Raw genomic sequence first — 18008 nt, 5'->3', positions numbered from 1 at the left:
AGTTCATTCATTCATTCCATAAACAGTGCACGAGTGAGTGCCTACTGTGTGCCCTACTGTGTACCCGGCTGCAAGGTTATATCTGGAGATACACAGTAAACAGGAGAGACCCACTTTCCATCCTAAGGAGCTCATGGCCAAAGGGAGAGATTCAGAGAAACAAAACAAAACAAAACAATCCATCTGATAAATGCAGAGATGGGAGAACCCAGGAAGCTGCAGGGGTCCAGAAGAGATGGTGGCCAAGTGGGGAATTTGAAGAAGTTGTGCAGGTGGAAGAAAATCCATCCAGGCTGGTGGTGGAGTGTGTGCAAAGGCCCTGAGAGCCCCACCATGGGTCACTGCCCCAATGTCCCTGGGTTCAGCCACCATCCTCCTCTGGATGGTTGCATCCACAATCCACAGGACAAAGACACCGGGAGGACATCATTAATTCCTTGACTTCTTGGTGGGGTTCCTTCCTGCAGGTGTTAACTCACCCACATTCCCTACTCAACCTGCATCAGCAAGCAGAGACCAGCCACAGTCACAGGCTTGCGGTCCAGGGAGGAGTTTGTGGTTTGGGGCGGGACACTGACAATGCTGTCTACAGCCCAGTGTTCTCAACACCTCCATTCCCCCTCGGACCCCATCTCCTGCCCTCTTCCTCTCTTTCTGGCACTGATCTCTCTGTTCTTCCAAAGGCTCATCTCAGGGCCTTTGCACCTGCTGTTCCTTCTGCCAGCAATGCTGTTCCCCCAGATAGCCACCTGGCCCACCATCACCTCCTCAGAGAAGCCCTCCTGGACCACGTGCAAAGTTCCCTCTCTACCTGGCTCAGTTCTGTTTTCCCCTCTAGCACTTATCACCACCTAATTTGAGGTGCATTTACATGCTCCTTTGTGTATTATCTGTCTCACGCAGTGACTGGGAGCTCCTTGAGGGCAGGGACCATGTCTGGTTTTGCTCATGGCAGATTCCCTATCACAAGGCTGGGAAGTCAATACACATTTTTGAATCTGAAACCTAAGTGATCTCCAAGAGCCCTTCCGGGTCTAATCATCTTGAAGTTTTGGTTATGACAATGACTCACTTCCCCAAATTCCAGCGGCCAGGGGTGGCCTCTAAGAAACTGCTGATGTGGGAGCCTCCATCCACCCCTCCCCATCCAGACCCATCTGGCAAGGGTCAGGGGTCACTCTGTCCAGCCCTCTTTCAGCCCCAAGGTGGGAGAGACCCGGTGCTAGGGTACAGGCGTCTCTGAGGCCCGGAAGAAAGGCTCGGCTCCCCTTGGCAAATGCCCCGCTTCCTTCCCAGGCCTGTGTCTGCATTTCTGAACCAGAAGGTGCTTACACAGAACATCCTGGGTTTGACGACAGATTCACCCTCGATGAAGAGTCCTTAATGAACCTCCCTTCCTCCCCTCACCAGGCGGCTTCAGGGAGAATTAGCTGTGTCTCTGGTAGTTACAGGCAGCCCAAGGCCAGGCAAACAGGAGGTGCTACTGCGTTTCTGGGGCCACGATTTTGGCAAGAGTCCAGAGACAGCTGTGGAGTGGAGACAGCACACTTCCAGACCCCGTCTGAGCCTGATTGGCTGTGTGACAGGCGTTGCTCTTCTTGTCTTTTCTTTCTCTTTTCTTTTGTAACTAGGGATTGAACCCAGGGGTGCTTTACCACCGAGCCTCAACCCCAGTCCTTTACTTTTCACTTCTTATTTTGAGACAGGATTTTGCCAAGTTGCTGAGACTGGTCTCGAACTGGTGATCCTCCTGCCTCAGCCTCCCAAATCATTGGGATTACAAGTGTCCACCACCAATGCCTGGTGAGGCATTGTCCTTCTGGCCTCAGTCTGCAACTATAAAATGGGGCAATAAGAATCCTGTCAAGGTGGGCATGGTGGCGCACACCTGTAATCCCAGCAGTTTGGAGGGGCGCTGAGGCAGGATGATCGCTAGTTCAAAGCCAGCATCAGCGAAGGTGAGGTGCTAAGCAACTCAGTGAGACCCTGGATCTAAATAAAATACAAAATAGGGCTGGATGAAAGAAACTCTTGCTTTCTCACTTTCCTTTCACTGGGCATGTGGCTCAGTGGTCGAGTACCCTTGAGTTCAATCCCTGGTACCAAACAAACAAAAAAATCCTGTCTATACAAATGTTGCTGTGATTAAGTAAGACAAGAATGTGAAAGGGCGAAGCTGCCAGGAGCCAAAAGGGAAGAATAAAAAGCTGGAATCAGGGAGGCAGGAGGTCAGAGTCTTCTCCTCTCTTTGAGCCTTGGGTGTGGCTCCTATACTAATAAGGGGTTTAGGCATGGAGATCTTTAGGGGACCTCTGTTATTTTGTTTGTTTTTTTACAACAACAAAAAGTTTATTTGGTAAAGCAAACAGATGCAGACCAAATACAATGGCGAGAATACCAAAAGTTTAATTGACCATTTTATGTTTAAGTTCTAGATGTAACAGTGTAACCAAAAGCTCTGTCCTCCTCCGTCTTCAATCCAATAACGAAGACAAGGTCTTGAGAAAAAGGGAGAAGAAGGTCTATTGCTTTGCTAGCAAAAGAGAAACAGAGGGCTGGGGATATAGCTCAGCTGGTAGAGTGCTTGACTTTCAAGGGTGGGGACAAAGAGACCATGAAACTGACATCTCATTAAAAGTCACATCATTCTGAAGACAAGAGAACATCATCTTTCAAGTGCTTTAAAAAAAAAAAAAGTCAACCTACAATACTAAATCCAGTAAAATTTCACTTAAAGAAAGAAAGTGGGCTAGTGGTCAGTGACACACATCTGTAATATCCCAGCAACTTAGCGAGGCGCTAAGCAACTTGGTGAGACCCTGTCTCAAAAAAAGAAAAAAAAAAAAAAAAAAAGAGCTAGGGATGCGGCTCCGTGGTTAAGCGCCCCTGGGTTCAATCCCTGATACCGGCAACAGCGGCAGCTGGGAGAATAGTGCTGTCCCGGCCTGCAGAGGGCGCTTCAGACCTACCCCACGCTAGGCCCCGCCTCTCGGCCCCGTGCGTGAAGTTTGCGCGTCACCGTTCTTTGAATTGCGCAGGCGCGCCGGAAGCCCTCTCGAGCGGCGCTTGCGCAGACGGGGCCTCGGTGCGGCTTGAGTGCAGCTCGGGGCCTGATCGGATCTGTGACCGGAGCTGTCTAGAGCCATGCTGTCACCGGAGGCGGAGCGGATCCTGAAGTACCTGGTGGAGGTGGAGGAACTCGCCGAGGAGGTGCTGGCGGATAAGCAGCAGGTGGGAGGCCGTCCGCGGCCCTGGGCCCAGCGGCGAGGTCGTGCGGAAGTGCGCGGGGGGCAGTGAGTTGGCCTGGGCTGTGCTGTGGCCCAGCGGCTGCGCCGACGTGGGTCAGTCACTCGGCCTGGGCCCTTTTTCGGCGGGCGTTGGTTAAGAGGGTGCCTGCCTACCGGGCATTCCCGTTCTTGCCCTCTCTGGCCGCCGCGGGCTCCCCAGCATCCCTTTCAAAACGCAGTTCTGAACCCCTTTGTGGATCTCGGTGCTGCACCGGATCAGGGCTCCGAGGGGACAAGAGGAACACGGAAGAGGCCGGAGGGGCCTTCCTTGTGACTGGGCGCGAGGGGAAACGTTAGGGCCTGGTAGACCCGCACAGGGAATTTGGGTGGGTCTAGTTCATAATTTTAGTGCTTGAAGGTAGTTCATAGGTTGGGGGGCGGGTAGGTTTTTAAAGGATCCCTGTGTCTGCTGCGTGCAGTGCACAATATAGTGGGGGCGGAGACAAGGGTGGAGGCAGGGAGACCTGCAAGGGGCCATCGTCCTAGCCCAGACTCGAGATGGATCTAGGGACCAGGGGGTGGTGGTGACGTTAAAAAGTGAATTGATTAGAAACATTTTGGAGACGGACTCAGTAGGCTGTGATAATGTCTAGATAAAGGAGTGACTGAGCCATCGGAATCAAGTGTGATTCCTGAATTCCTCACATCTCCAGTGAGAACATAGGAGAGGGAGTCAGGTATTCATGAGAAGAAGAGGGGCTTGGGAAGAGCCTGTCAAATTACTGTTTAAAGGTCTGCCAAATGAGAATCAATATAGCAGTTAAAGTTTATCATACACTGTGTGTTAGGTACTGTGTTAGCTTATTCAGTTTCTTGTTCAGGTACCTACAAGGTAGGTTCTGTTCATAGCTCCATTTGGTGGGGTGGTGCACCAGGGATTGAACTTTGGGGCACTCAATCACTGAGCCACATCCCCAGCCCTATTTTGTATTTTATTTAGAGTCAGGGTCTCACTGAGTTGCTTAGCGACTCAAAGTTACTGAGGTTGGCTTTGAACTGGTGCTCCTCCTGTCTTAGTCTCAGGTGCTGCTGGGATTACAGGCTTGTGCCATGGTGCCCAGCTCTTTTATTATTGGGTTTCTTATAATACTAGATCAGAATTAACAAGAAGAGCTTTTCCAAAAACAGAGCATCTTAGGTCTGCTTAATTACAATGTCTAGAGAAAAGGTTTCCATTCCATGGTAATTCTGATATACCCACAAGTTTGAGTGGATAATATAAAATTACCCACTTAGTCAGTGAATGTTTTCTTAGCACCTTCTGTGGGGGCTAGATACCTGCACAAGGCCTCACCTTTAAAGACCTGGAAGTTGAATCCAGTTTAGGCAGGATGTTATTTTCGAAGCCCCTCATCTGTTGAGAAGAGACAGGTTGGGGCAAGAGACAGCTAAGTTTCAGTCTGCTCCTGTTTCAGATTGTGGACCTGGACACCAAAAGGAATCAGAACCGAGAGGGCCTGAGGGCCCTACAAAAGGATCTCAGCCTCTCTGGTAAGTTGAGACTTCCTTCCCTGGAGGCCTATTCAGTCTTTGAAGTCATTCACCTTGACCTTGTTAGATATCAGGCAGGAGGCCACAAATGTGTGTGATTCAGTCTCATGGGAAATTAAAACAGTCTGTGGAGTGAAGGAGCAAATGTCACTGTTCGATAGGCCATTATTAGCTCTTGTCTCGCTGATGATGGTAAACATTGAGATGGGGATATATATAAAAATGACAGTTCAGGCCCTTATGCTGTACAACATAAGGCCCTTGTGCTGTACAACAACATCCAATCTTGTCTTTAGCTTTTGAACAATTTCCAGTTATACATCTTATGTTGTACAGCATAAGATTGGATATGGGTAGATATTGAGACTATCCAGGAGGAAGGGAGGGGGTGGTGTTCTTTGGATAAGGCCAGGTGGCTGTGGCAGAGTAAGTAAGAGGGGCGAGGTGTGAGATAAGCTTGGAGATGGGCAGCAGTCAGGTCATAATGAAAGGCCTTGGGGCCAAGGGAGACATTTGCATTTTGTTTAAAGTTTAGTAGTATGTACAAAACCTTCCAGTTGCTTTCTATCTCACCAGAGTACCAGAGTTGTCCTACAAGACTCCATGTAACCCAGCCCCCATAAACATTCCCCTCACCCCCACACATTGACTCACACTGTCTCTTTGTTGTTCCTAACACCAAGCACACTATACAGATCTTTGCTGTTCCTGTTTCCTCTGCCTGACTCCCTCTTTCCCAGATGTCTACCAGGCTTACACCCTCACTTTCTTCAGTTCTTTGTCAGATATCACATCATCAGTGAGGCCTGTACCACCTGGTATGAGTAACGCATCCTCTCCCTAGTATTCCTCTTAACTGGCTTTCTTTTCCCACCAGCTCTCATCAGGCTCTAACAAATCATATCTTCCTTTATTCCCTGCCATCTACTATAACACGAGCTCCATGATGCAGGAGCCCTGTTTTCTTTTGATGTGTTCTCTGAAACAATCCAGCAGATAATAGGTGCTAAAAATAAATACTTGTTGAAAAAATGACTGTTTTCTATTTCAGAAGATGTGATAGTTTGCTTTGGGAGCATGTTTATCAAGATGTCTCACCCTCAGACGAAGGAAATGATTGAGAAAGGTAAGGCCTCCAGAGGATAGGTCAGGGATGTGGTTGCCTTTCACATCAGCTGAGCTTTAACCCAGGCAGTGAGATGGAGGGCAGCTCTGCTACAGGGTTCAGACTGATGTGTGTTTTCATTCCTGCTCTGTCACTATGGACTATTTCCTCATCTGTAAAAGGGGCACACATCCAAATAGCACAGTTAAAAAGATGAGATGAAATAGCATATGTATAACATAGTGCTTGTTTATAAACTGGGTTACAAATAACAGAAGACCCAACAAATTAAGGCTTAAGGAACTGTGATTCTATTTTTCTCATGTAAGAAGTTGCCCAGAAGACTGCCACAGCTGCCCAGCAGTGGCAGTTTAGTATATTCTCATGTCACCATTATGGGCCTCATGTCCCATAATGTGCCAGACTGAAGGAAAGGCAGATGACCCTCTACATATGGCCTTGCATTCTGTTTGGAAGTAAGGCCATCCTCCCCAGGGACTTCCTGGAAATACCTCATTGGCCAAGGCCATCCATAGCTAAGTCACAAGCCTATTCATAGTTGCAAGTGAGCTTTGTTTTTTATGTCCCCTGCAGTAGAGAATGGTTGAAAACAGGTTTGGGGAGAGCAAACCTCTAGTATCTGCCACAGCCTGGGCACCTAACATGTTGTTTCCAAAACCATGAAAATTCTGAAAGCTCTGGAGAAACATCATAGAAGCCAAAAGGCTTTGTAAACATGGGTTCTTGACTGGGAAAACATTACACATATTTTCTCCTCCTTATCTTTTAAATCATATGGGCCAACAGGATCAGCAAGGTTGCCTTGGTTCCTGAAGACAGAGTGTCTTCTTTATTCCCTTTGAAACCAAAATTCTCAGGAAACTAGATCAAGCCTATAAGAGTTTCCAGCTTTTGTTTGAAAAACACAGGCACAGTGTGGTTGGATAAAGAGTTCCTTTGCTTGGTGGTAGGCCTGAAGCTGCTCAGGCTGAGCTTTCAGCAGGGTCACTTATCTGGGTTTAGGATCTAATTCTGGGCTCTGTTAGCCCACAGGTGTGATCTAGTCACTGTACCTAGAGGGATTCCAGGACACATCATTGTTCTCAGGGATATACGCTGACTAGACGGACTCAGGAGACACTATTTCCTATTTACAATGAGAAATAGAACCATTGAACCAGACGCAGCAATGCTTGCTTGTAATTGCAGTGACTTGGGAGGCTGAGGCAAGAGGATCTGAAGTTCAAGATTCGCTCAACAACTTAGTGATACCTTGTCTCAAAATTTTTAAAAAGGGCTGGGGATGAAGCTCTGTGGTCAGCCACCCCTGGGTTCTATCCCTAATACTGGGGGTAGGGGAAAGAAGAAAGAGGATCATTGTCTAGAGCCTGAAGCTTGGCTATCCAGGGCTTCTCCCCAGCCAAAAGATCGAGAGTCTGAGGGAAGACAGATTAGCCAGAAAGTTACCCATAGCAGGTGGGAGTTCATAACATTTGATAGATGGTTAAAATTTGAGAGCTGCTTCTGTCATGTACAACTTCTTAGGTTCATGTCACCTAAGAAGTGAGGTAGGATCACTTTTTCTGTCCTCAAAATTAATTAGATTAAGCTGAAGCGTTAGAGTTGCCCATTGATTGTTCAGGTCACACATTTTCTAAGAACCCCTAACCTTGATGGAATCGGGTTTGTAAAATTCGTCAGTCATCTATTTTCCAGCCATCAAGGTTGGCTAGATCCCTAATTTTGTTTCTCACATTTAAATCTTCCCTTGCTCACTGAGGGCCGGTGGCCTGCCGTGCTGAGGTGGCCTAGCCATCCACTGGCCACCTCAGTGTTCTTTGCTTAACGAAAAAAAGATGAGTAAACCAGGAGTCGGGGAACTGGATGCCCAAGCCTCGTCTTGGGCAGGTCATGTTCTTCTTGCTTTTAGCCCTTCCTCAGTTGATTTCTTTCTTTCTTTTTTTTTTTTTTTTTAATATTTATTTTTTAGTTTTCGGTGGACACAACATCTTTGTTTGTATGTGGTGCTGAGGATCGAATCCGGGGCCGCACGCATGCTAGGCGAGCGCGCTACCGCTTGAGCCACATCCCGAGCCACATCCCCAGCCCCCCTCAGTTGATTTCTGAGGTCCCATCTTGAGGGGGTTAGGGAGAGGCTGGGTTTCTCTCTCTGTAATACAGCCTCATTTTTTCAGATCAGGACCGCCTGGATAAAGAAATAGAAAAACTCCGGAAACAACTTAAAGTGAAGGTCAACCGCCTCTTTGAGGCCCAAGGTATTGCCCTGGGGGACCTGGAACCAGGAGGGGAGGGAACCATCAGTCACACTTGGAAGGACAGGATGGGAAGCCCCTCATAGATGGACAGTGATGGGAGCTTCATGTGCTGAAGTATGGATAGGGAGGTTTGTGGGTCTTTTAACTCCTGTCATAGCTTCTTTTCCAGACATCAGAAACTGCCTGGGGTGGTGTCATATCATATGCCAGCACTTGATGTAGGGACCATGATAATTCTGACCGAGATAACTCAGGTGATAGGCTGGGGCTGGGGGTCAGTGGTAGAGTGCTTACCTGCACATGTGACACACTGGATTCGATCCTCAGCACCACATAAAAATAAGTAAACAAAATAAAGGCCTGTGTTCATGTACAACTAAAAAAATCAATTAATTAAAAAAAATTTTTTAAAGCTCAGGTGGTGAAGTTCAGGACTAAAATCCTAGGTAAACCTAAGCATTTCTGTGATGGAGTCTGGCATAAATCTGTAGTTCTGAAGGCAGCAGCTGTGACTTTGCAGGTTCTTGAGGCCCTGGAGCTGTGTTGCTGTGCATCGTCTAGTGCGCTGCAGAACCGGAGGCCCATCCTGTCAGACAGGCTGTTTGGCAGCATTAATGCAGAGTTAGCCGCTTTCCTGGGCCTGACTCCAGAGCCAGCAGTAGGTTGGGCAGCAGGAAGCACAACTTGCTCACGAATTCTTCTCCCCCCAGGCAAACCGGAGCTGAAGGGTTTTAATCTGAATCCTCTCAACCAGGATGAGCTTAAAGCTCTCAAGGTCATCTTGAAAGGATAAGACTCAAGTACCAAGATGGGGGACCTATGGACCAGCATCCAACCCTCCAACCTTGAAACCTGCAAGGACAGGATGAGCCCTGTAAGGGCACTGGTGTCAGAAATATGGCTGTGGCTCCTCTATGAAGCCTCTGTCTGCAGCACTTGGCTGCTGTGGGATCTCTCAGCTTGTCCCTCTCTACTGTCTGACCACTGAGGCTCGGTGGACACAAGACCTATTGACAGGCCCTTCTGCTACCAGTAGGTGTGTGGGGGTGTTGAATGACTGCAGCGGGCACTTCTCAACAATGGCCTGCTGTCCAGATGGGCCCTGGGTAGGGAGAAGGGAGAGGTGGAGCACAAGCTCCTGCCAGCATTCCTCTAGAGCGGGGAGGCCTTTTCAGGCAGCATGTGTAACAATGGAAGGAAAGCAGGAGGCTGGGTTGGCAGGTGGCTTCTGAATGAAGCCCGGACTCTGTTCATCACCGCCATCCATGAGCCAGACCCACGTTTCCCCCACCTCCAGTTTTGTCCTTCCTGCTGGCTTTCTGGAGCAGGTGCTGCTTATCAAGCCCCACAGCTGCTCTCAGTGGGGCCTTGCAGAATGCATTAGGAAGGGCTTCCCTCCTAGTTCATGTTCATATCTAGTGCCTCTGAAAGCTTTTAAAGGAAGTGGTGCTGCTCAGTCTTGGCTTCTTCCTGGCCTGAGATGCTAGAATAGCTGTGCTGTGAGGACAGAATTGTCATTTGTGTTTATTGAAGGATCAATAAATGTTAGCTACACAAACAAGTAGTTTCTAGTTGTTACTTCATTCAGTCCTTCACTGAGGACATAGCATTCCTTTTAAAATATAATTTATGAAGGGAGGAGGCCCTTCCCTTAAAATGATACCAGGCTCAAACAGGTAACAAGTAACAAATGAGGTGTTGCAGCTCACATGGTCCCCTCGCTCCACTTGGCCCCAAGTGATGGAAGAACATGGGCCAGTATGGCGAGATCATAAGACTTCCAAGAGGAGCTGGAAATCAGGTGGTTAAGTTGAATCTCAAATATTGCTGACCAAATATTTAGAAACTTGAGTTTCAGTCAGGTAAAACACCTTATGGAAGCCAAATATGACCCAGACCTGCAATTCGCATCTCTGTGTAGAAATCCCTGTTTTCCCTGAAATAACCCTGAGAAGTAGGAGGTGGAGTCGAACAAGCTCCACGTCTGTCCACAGGGGACTAATTAGAGGAGTGAGTAGTTCCAGAGTGGACAGCCGCATGGCCGTGAGCAAGGAGAGGGAACTTGGACCCCAAGGTAGAACAAGTTCCAAGCTACACTGAGAAAAGCAAGAGGCAGAACAGGTGTGTCCAGCTGTGTGTCGACACTATGTGGTTCCCTCAAGGCAGAAACTAGGGTGGGCACAAGGGTGGGAGGGAAGATGTCACTGTTTACCCTTTTTTGTAGATTTTGAACTTTATGTAAATATATTGCATATCTTAAATAGAAATGTAAAGGTAGGAGTTGCAGAATTAACTTTGGTATATGCCGTCTGGTATGACTATCTGGCTTACAGTGTCCCCTTTGGAACCTTGCTCCTGCTTGCCTGGTGGGTGGGTGCCCCAAAGAGCCAATCAGATTCTTTTTCCTGGAAACAGGAAACCTGGAGCCCATGCCTTGAGTTACACAGCCTTGCCACACAGGGATAAAGGGAAGTTCCCTTCCTCTGGAGGCAGTAGGTCCAAAGCTGGGTTCTTGGCCTTTCCAAGGCCCCTTGGCTCACTTTTTGAATTGCTGTTATTTTTCTTCCCCACATTTGCAGCCCAAACAACCCAGAAATGGAGAGTTAGAGGGAGCCACCTGGATCCCTGGATAGGTAGGTCCCCATGGAGCAGTTAGCCTGTCAGTCAAGGTTGTTGTAACCCCTCTGAAACCAAGAATAGAATTTGGACTGGAATGTTGAAGGCAGGGGTGGGTAGGGATGCAAAATATTTTACTTGTACCCAGTTCCCCATGCAATCTTGTTTACCCGCCCAAGGATTTCTGGTTTTGAAAACTCAGCTCCCAACTCAAATAGGAAGCCCCAGATAGGTGCCTAAGGCACCTAGATGACAGACAAAAGCATTTTGGGGTGAAGGGGTGCTGGAGATTGAACCCAGGGATGCTTGATCACTGAGATGCATCCCCGGCCCTTTTTATTTTGACATGGTCTTGGATAAGTTGCTTATGGCCTTACTTAGTTGCCGAGGCTGGCTTTGAACTCACAATCCTCCTGCCTCAGCTTCCTGAGCCACTGGGATTACAGGCATGTGTCACCACTCCCAGCCACAAATGCATTTTTGAAGAGACACTAAGCAGCTTTACCTCCCAACCCTCACCTTTTCCATCTGAAAAATGGGCACACTGACTTTCAGATGGTGACCAGGGAAATCCATGGGTTCCACTGAGAAGCAAGGTCATTGTGTTGCAAAAAGGAGGGCTCAGCACTTCCCCAGACACCTAGTAAACACAATCTAATTGCTTGCTTTGCAAGAACAGTTTAAAGACAAATTCCCTGGAGCCTGAACTCTTGATCCAAGGGACCCTTCCAGCATGATCTGAGAGGCACCAAAATGCCAAAGCCAGCCAAGCCTGGTGGTGCACACTTGTAATGCCAGCTACTTGGGAAATGGAGGCAGGAGCATTGCAAGTTCAAGGCCAACTTTAGCAACTTAAATAGACCCTGTCTCAAAATTAGAAAAAAAAGGACTGGGGATGTACTCAGTGATAGAGCACCCCAGGTTCAAGCCCCAGCACTGCCAATTTAAAAAAAAAAAAAAAAAAAAAAAAAAAGCCAAAGTTCAATGAACCTGGCTGCAACCAACAGCCTCCCCTGAGCCAGACCCAGTGCCCAGTGACTTTCCTCCAAGTAAGGCCTGTGCTCATTTATTAGATGTGATCTCTCTGGGGTAGCAGAACTTGCTGCACACTTGTCTTCTTTGGGTCCATTCACCAAGCCAGTCTGTCAAGGTTAAAGCCCCTCCAGTCCCAGGGATTGGCTGTCTCCTGGTGCAAAGAAGCCGGAGGGTGGGGGTAGGGATCCAAGGGTTCCATCCAAAGCAGCAAGCAGAGGCTGCTTAGCCAGTAAAGCTGCTGCCAAGCTGGAGGGAGAGAGAGAGGGAAGGGGAAGGCCGCGAGGTACCACTGTGCTGGGATCTGGGGTGGCACCTTGCAGGGCCTCTTGGCTCCCCATGGCAGCTGGGGTCAGCTGGATGCTTTCTTCTGGGCTTGGAGAGAGCGGAACAGCTGCCTCAGCTGTTTTTTCCTATCGTTGACGCAGCCTGGAAGGGAAATGAGGTGTTGGCTGGGATGCTATTCTTGGGGGGAGTGGAGGGTTCCATGCACCCATTAGGAGAGAAGAGGGGACAGCAGGAGTTGTGCAGCCACATGTGGCCAGGGTTTGCATCCTGGCTCCACTTCTGAGCTGCCAGGGCCCTCAAGTAGTCATTTACCTCTGTGAACGTCAGTTTCCTCAGTCAGGACAATACCACCCACCTTGCAGAGAGAACATAAGGACCAGGCAGCAAGAGCTGAGGTTGGCTGGCCTCCAGCCAGGTGCTGCAGGTGTCACACATGCATAAACGTCTTAAACCCTCACAGGGCCATGTGCCCCAGCTCATACAAGCGGCCCCATGGGAACTTGAACCCGGGCTATCTGGTGCTGGAGCGGAGCTCATAACCACTGTCCCAGGCTCACTTTAGTCCTGCTGTTGCTCAGTGAAGATGCATAAAGCTAGCACAGCATCTGAAGCCCAGGAAATGCCAGCTTTCTTGCCCTACCCAGCCTGTGTGCCAGGCACAATTGGCTAAGAGATGAGTTGTCCCCACAAGTGGCCCCTGGCTCACCAAAATGTGTCCCTGGGCAGTCCCTGCCGAGGCCACCTCCCAGCATGTTCATGGCGCAGCCTGTTTCTGCCTGCTTTCACAGCTGATCCTTAAGGCATCTCCAGTCATTTAATCTGTGCCAGGCATATTGATGGCACTCATCAGTGCTGCCTGAATGACTTGGCCACAGTACTGACCTGGAGGTACCTGCCATCTTAGCACTCAAACCCCTGCCGGTCATCAAGGCCTCCCTGAGCTGAGAACCCACTATGTCTATCTGGCCTTAGGATTTTCCAAAGTGAGTCCCCTGGAACCCTAACTTAACTGTCTATCATTGGCTCGTTCATCATGCCAAATCTTCCTGTCCAGTGCAAACCCCTTTTTACAAGTTGCAGACTGATCTCTTATCTGCTGACTTGTCATCCAGATATTCCTGAACATATCCCTAACTCAGTCCTCAATTATCTTCCTCCTGCCCCCAACCCCGACCTCCTGTGTTTACCACCACCCACCCAAATACTCAACTGGAAACTTGGAATAATTCTAGAGACTTTTAAAACAGTGGCTCTCTACCTGCACTGAGTCATTGGGAGCTTTTAAAAATGTCAATGCCCAGTCCAACCATATCTTTATTTCTGATAGGCATATTTTTTTAAAGTCCCCAGGTGGTTCTGATGTGCCACTGAGATGAAGAACCACTGTGCCCTCCCTGGGCTACCCAAACAGGTGCCCAGGAGCCAGCAGCACTGGTATTGGGAGTGTTTTGCCCACAGAGATGGCTGCGATTTTCCCCATTGCTACACATATCTCTGTGAGGTGACTGCCACTCCTCTCATCAAGAGGGGGTCTATTTCCTCACTCTGCAATTCTGGGATGGCCTAGCAAATCGAATTGAGCAATGGATGGAGCAGAATGCCCATGTGGGACGTCCGAGCCTCTGTCTCAAGAGGCTTTACCTTGTCTTTTCTTGGAACTCTGGGACTACCAGGGGAAGAAGCCAGGGACAGGCTGTTGGCCACATGAAGGAGGCCCAGCTGACAGCTAGTATCAACCCTCAATTGGGATAATGAGGATCTCCTGGGTCATTGTGTCCCAATAAAGCTGCCAGGGCCTACAACCTATAAGTCACCCCAGGAGAGACTTGAAGAATAATGAAGAAATAGTCATTTGAAGCTGCTGGGTTGGGGAGGGCTGGTGACAGCATAGTTAGTTAACGGAGCATCACCTGAGAGCCTGTCAAAAATGCAGCTCTCAGGCCCCAGCCCTTACTGAATCCTAATACACATTTTAACAAGATTCCCAGGCATTACAGTCTCCACCAACAAGGCAGCGCGGCAGACACTGGGGCTCCATGTGGAAAAGCTGATCACAAGCCCCCTCATCTTTGCCTTCATCAAAGCAAATTGTTTGTTCCAAACTTGTAGCTGGGGTGGCCATGTGACCCAGTTCTGGCCATTAAGATGCCTTACAGGTCCCTGGAAGGGCTTCCCTTTTGGATAAGAAGTTGATGCCTTTAGAACTTTTCTGTCTTCCCTCCTGGGACAAGGCACAGAGTGTCTGGAGTTGGTGCAGCCGTTTTTGCAACCATAAGACAATAACTATGAACACCAGACCAACTGCTTAGTATGGCTAGGCAGAAAGAAGAAAGAGCTGGGTCCTCAGGGTATCACAGCCATGTGTCAGCCCTGTGTGGCCTACCCAAGACTTCCTGTGGCTCAGATAAGCCAGCCCCTCTCTATTAGTTGGCTTTTTAGTTGCATGCAGCCAAACCTGATCCTAAGTCCTACCAACCCTAAAAAAGATAAAAGCCACCATGAAACAAAACTTAAAAACAAATGACAAACCCAGGGAAATCTTTACAGTAAGTTTGACACAGGGGTAATGTCTCCAACACATTAATATCCAAAGCTTTTATAAATTGAAAAAAAAAAAGCTATAAGCAACCCATAGAAAATAAAGAGCATGGATAACTTACAAAAGAAGAACTGCAAATTTAAGAAACTGAAACCTCACTGGGATCAATGGAGTGCACATAAAACAATAATGTGCCACTGCTTTTTACCTATCAATTGGGTTGGCGGAGACTTTTTTCTAAATTACAAACTGGCAAATTGGTGCGATCTTTCTGGAAAGCAGTTCGGTTGTAAAACGTTCATTCCTTTGGCTCTGTAAGTCTGCTTCTAGGAATCTGCCCTAAGGTAATAGCCAGAATTTCAGTTGGATTATGGGAGAGGAGTCCATTATGATATTATAAAAGTAAAAAGTTAGACTTGTGCCAAATGGCCAATCAGAAGAGACTGGCTTCGTGAATTTGGGCACACACGCAAACTCAAGTATTTCGCAGCTGTATGGGAATTTTAACTAAGAAGTCAGGAGAGTCCAGCAGTGAATGTTCGGGTCTTGGGGTCACTAGAGTTCAAGTCTGACTCATCACTTAAGACTGAGGCCTCCAGCAACCCATGACCCATCTGGAGACCATTTCCTCATCTGTAGAATGGTAATAAAACTCACCTAAAGATACAAGATAATGTGTGTAAAGGGTTTAGTCCAGACCTGGCCAAAAAATTCTTCCAAATGGGAGGTTCTGATTAATATTCTTGAATGGGAGATGCTGGACTCAAAATTCCAGCCCAATGCCAATTTTAGAGAAGAAAAAGTATGAATATATGCATTTTTGTAAAACTCAAAGGAAACACGCCAGATTGTTAAAGATGGTTATGTCTGCATGTTTTTTTTTTTAATTTCCTTCTTTAGTTTTCAAATATTCTACAATGAGTGTGAATATATATGTGTGTGTGTGTGTGTGTGTGTGTGTATTTTTTTTCCCCAGTACTAAGGATTGAGTCAGGGGTATCTAACCACTAAGCTACACCCTTAGCCCTTTTTATATTTAATTTCAAAGCAGGGTCTAAGTTTCCCCCACTGGCCTTGAACTTGTAATCCTTTTGTCTTAGCCTCCCAAGTTACTAGGATTACAGATGTGCACCTGGCTGTGTGAATACTTTTTGGTCTTTTTTTTTGGTGGGAAGAGGCTACCAGGGATTGTCAGGGGCACTCAACCACTGAGCCACATCCCCAGGCCTGTTTTGTAATTTATTTGAGACAGGGTCTCAAATAGTTGCTTAGTGCCTCTCCGTTGCTGAGGCTGGCTTTGAACTCAGGATCCTCCGGTCTCAGCCTCTTGAATCACTGGAATTGCAGGTGTGTGCCACCACACCTGGCTGTGTGAATAATTTTTATAATCAAGAAAAAATTTTCACTTTTTAGAAACTAGCTTAAAGCCAAGGCCCGAGGCCCTTAATTTCTCTTAATGACATTATGCATTTTTCCATTGGTTTTCCACTTAAGCCTTTTGGGATCCGCCTCCTGACAGATCAACAATGTCTCGCTGTGTGCCAGACAGTGTTCCAGACACACACGGGAACTGTTCCCTCTTAATTCCACAGATGAGGACCAGGAGGTTGACTCCCTTGCCTGGGGTCACAGAGCTGGTGAGGGGCAGACTGATTCAGACATTCCACTGCTCCTTGAGGCTGCCTCTAGACAACCCACCACCTCCTGGCGCAGCCTGGTGCCCACGCCCCACCTGGCACGACATACCGAGGTGTGTGTTGGTCACGGAGTTTCCCATGCCTGACAGGTCAGCAGCCCCCTCCTCTCTGCTGACAGGGCCATCATTCCACATAAGGTCAAAGCCTCCGACTCGCTTTTCCCTTCCTGTGAGCCTGCACGGGCAGAGACACAAAGGTTAAAGAGGCCAGGACCCAGCCCTCTCTCAACCCCATGGGTGTCCACCCTGTCAGAAGCCCTTTTTTGGGTCCAACCATTCACTGTCTGTTCCCTGGACCCCACCCAGGTCTCTGAGAGGTTGTCCTCTATTTTTATGCTGAGGTCCTCACACATGCCCTCAGGAAGATGCTCCCAGTTGTGATTTTCACTTTAAAGTCTGTTTTCCTCCCCAGACCATAAACACCACGAAGCTAGGGACTAGGTCTGCCATCTTCATTACCAAATTCCTAGTGTGTGGCCCAGGGTCTGGCACACAATAGAGTCTCAAATGTTTGTTGAATGAATAAGCAATGGTAGGTTTAGTGGATGCCTGAGGTTTCTCTGCTCAGAATCGGTTCACCTTCTTTCAGTCCAGTGGTGCCTCTGCTTTTCTTGAAGAGTTACCTGTCTCCCTCACCCCTAGGCCTCGGGTGGGGGTTGCTCCTACCCCCTGGTCTATCAGAGTTACAGTGATTGGTTCAGGAATGGGCATTCTCACTTCCAGCATTGAGAATTGGCCCTGCAACTTTTGCTGGAATAATTGGGAGAAAGCTGATACAGAAGAGTGGGGGTGGGCAGAGAACAAGTGTGTGAGTGTGTTTGTGCGAGAGGGAGGGAGACCAACCAACTAACATTGACTAAGTACTGATGCACCCAGTCCTGAAGCTAACCCTGGGTCCCTCCCATTACATAAACATTGTTATAACAATAAATAGTCTCTTATTTGGGCAGTTACTGTGAGCTTAGCATTTTGCAATAAATTATCTTAGTAAATTAAAATAACCCTGAGGGACAGTCATTTCCCATTTTACCTCTGAGGAAACTGAGGCTCAGAGAGGTGAAGTGATTGGTCCAGGGTCCCATAGTTAGGAAATTTTGAATAAATCCTGCTAGATTGAGTCTCAGAAAGCTGTGGATGGCCTTGCTCCCTTCTGGAGAGGCGGAGTCCTTGGGCCAGGACCTGACCCTGTGTGGACATCCATAAAATGTGGGGCCATCCAAGGGCCTGAGTTCTCTTCCCTGGTGGAGCCCCGGCTGCCTCACCTGGCCTCCATGTCCACCACGTGCAGTGTGTCCTGCAGGAGTCGGGTCTTGAGCTCATAGTCCTCCTGGCTGCTGGCCGTGAGTGACGGGGATGCATTGACCTCCAGGAGCCACCTGGGGAGGAACGGGAGGGAGAATCTGAGGATTTCCTTGAGGCTAGATGCGGTGCCTGGGACCCACTGTCACTCCACCCAGGCGGCTGCTCCGTCTTTCCCTCTGAAGAAAGGGAGCTTAGAGGAGCAGAGCCAGCCCTGGGCGAGGGGGACCGTGGGGCCCTCCTGATGGTGATGCTTTTCCTTTTCCAGTGGAGACCTGAGTGCAGGAAGATCTCTTCCAGAGGGAAAGTTGGCCACAGCTAGCAACTGACCTGCCGGGTTGGGGGCTGGGCAGACGGGGATGGGGGTGGGAGGTGGCGG

General features: G+C 48.5%; 2 protein-coding genes across 4 annotated transcripts in view; one reads left to right on the top strand and one right to left on the bottom strand.

The window, feature by feature from the left end:
- Positions 1-3054: 3054 nt before the first annotated feature.
- On the top strand, positions 3055-10094 carry Pdrg1 (p53 and DNA damage regulated 1). Of its 2 annotated transcripts, none has more exons than XM_076849032.1 (5): positions 3055-3231; positions 4703-4778; positions 5833-5904; positions 8079-8159; positions 8870-10094. In XM_076849032.1, the coding sequence occupies exons 1-5, from the start codon at positions 3145-3147 to the stop codon at positions 8950-8952; spliced, it is 399 nt and encodes a 132-aa protein (XP_076705147.1). In that variant the 5' UTR covers positions 3055-3144; the 3' UTR covers positions 8953-10094. The 2 variants fall into 2 exon arrangements, with proteins under 2 accessions (XP_076705147.1, XP_076705146.1); XM_076849031.1 differs by having other exon boundaries at positions 5830-5904; positions 8870-10088.
- A 2065-nt stretch (positions 10095-12159) lies between these two features.
- Positions 12160-18008, bottom strand: part of Ttll9 (tubulin tyrosine ligase like 9) — a 47133-nt gene continuing 41284 nt past the window's right edge. For both annotated transcript variants that reach the window (XM_076849029.1, XM_076849030.1), the window contains 3 exons: positions 17593-17706; positions 16381-16505; positions 12160-12236 (listed from right to left, as the gene is read on the bottom strand). In XM_076849029.1, coding sequence (XP_076705144.1) covers positions 12160-12236; positions 16381-16505; positions 17593-17706 — 316 coding nt within the window. The remainder of the gene's footprint in view (positions 12237-16380; positions 16506-17592; positions 17707-18008) is intronic.

This window comes from Callospermophilus lateralis, chromosome 3 (assembly GCF_048772815.1).
Source record: "Callospermophilus lateralis isolate mCalLat2 chromosome 3, mCalLat2.hap1, whole genome shotgun sequence".
Taxonomy (NCBI): Eukaryota; Metazoa; Chordata; class Mammalia; order Rodentia; family Sciuridae; genus Callospermophilus; species Callospermophilus lateralis.
The sequence above is the reverse complement of the archived record's forward strand: the minus strand, read 5'-3'. Positions and strand labels throughout refer to the sequence as shown.

Excerpts from the sequence above, each read along its gene's own strand:
- Pdrg1 (XM_076849031.1), top strand. The coding sequence starts at position 3,145 with ATGCTGTCACCGGAGGCGGAGCGGATCCTGAAGTACCTGGTGGAGGTG. Across the intron at positions 3,232-4,702 it reads TGCTGGCGGATAAGCAGCAG|ATTGTGGACCTGGACACCAA; the intron begins GTGGGAGGCCGT and ends CTCCTGTTTCAG. Across the intron at positions 8,160-8,869 it reads CCGCCTCTTTGAGGCCCAAG|GCAAACCGGAGCTGAAGGGT; the intron begins GTATTGCCCTGG and ends TTCTCCCCCCAG.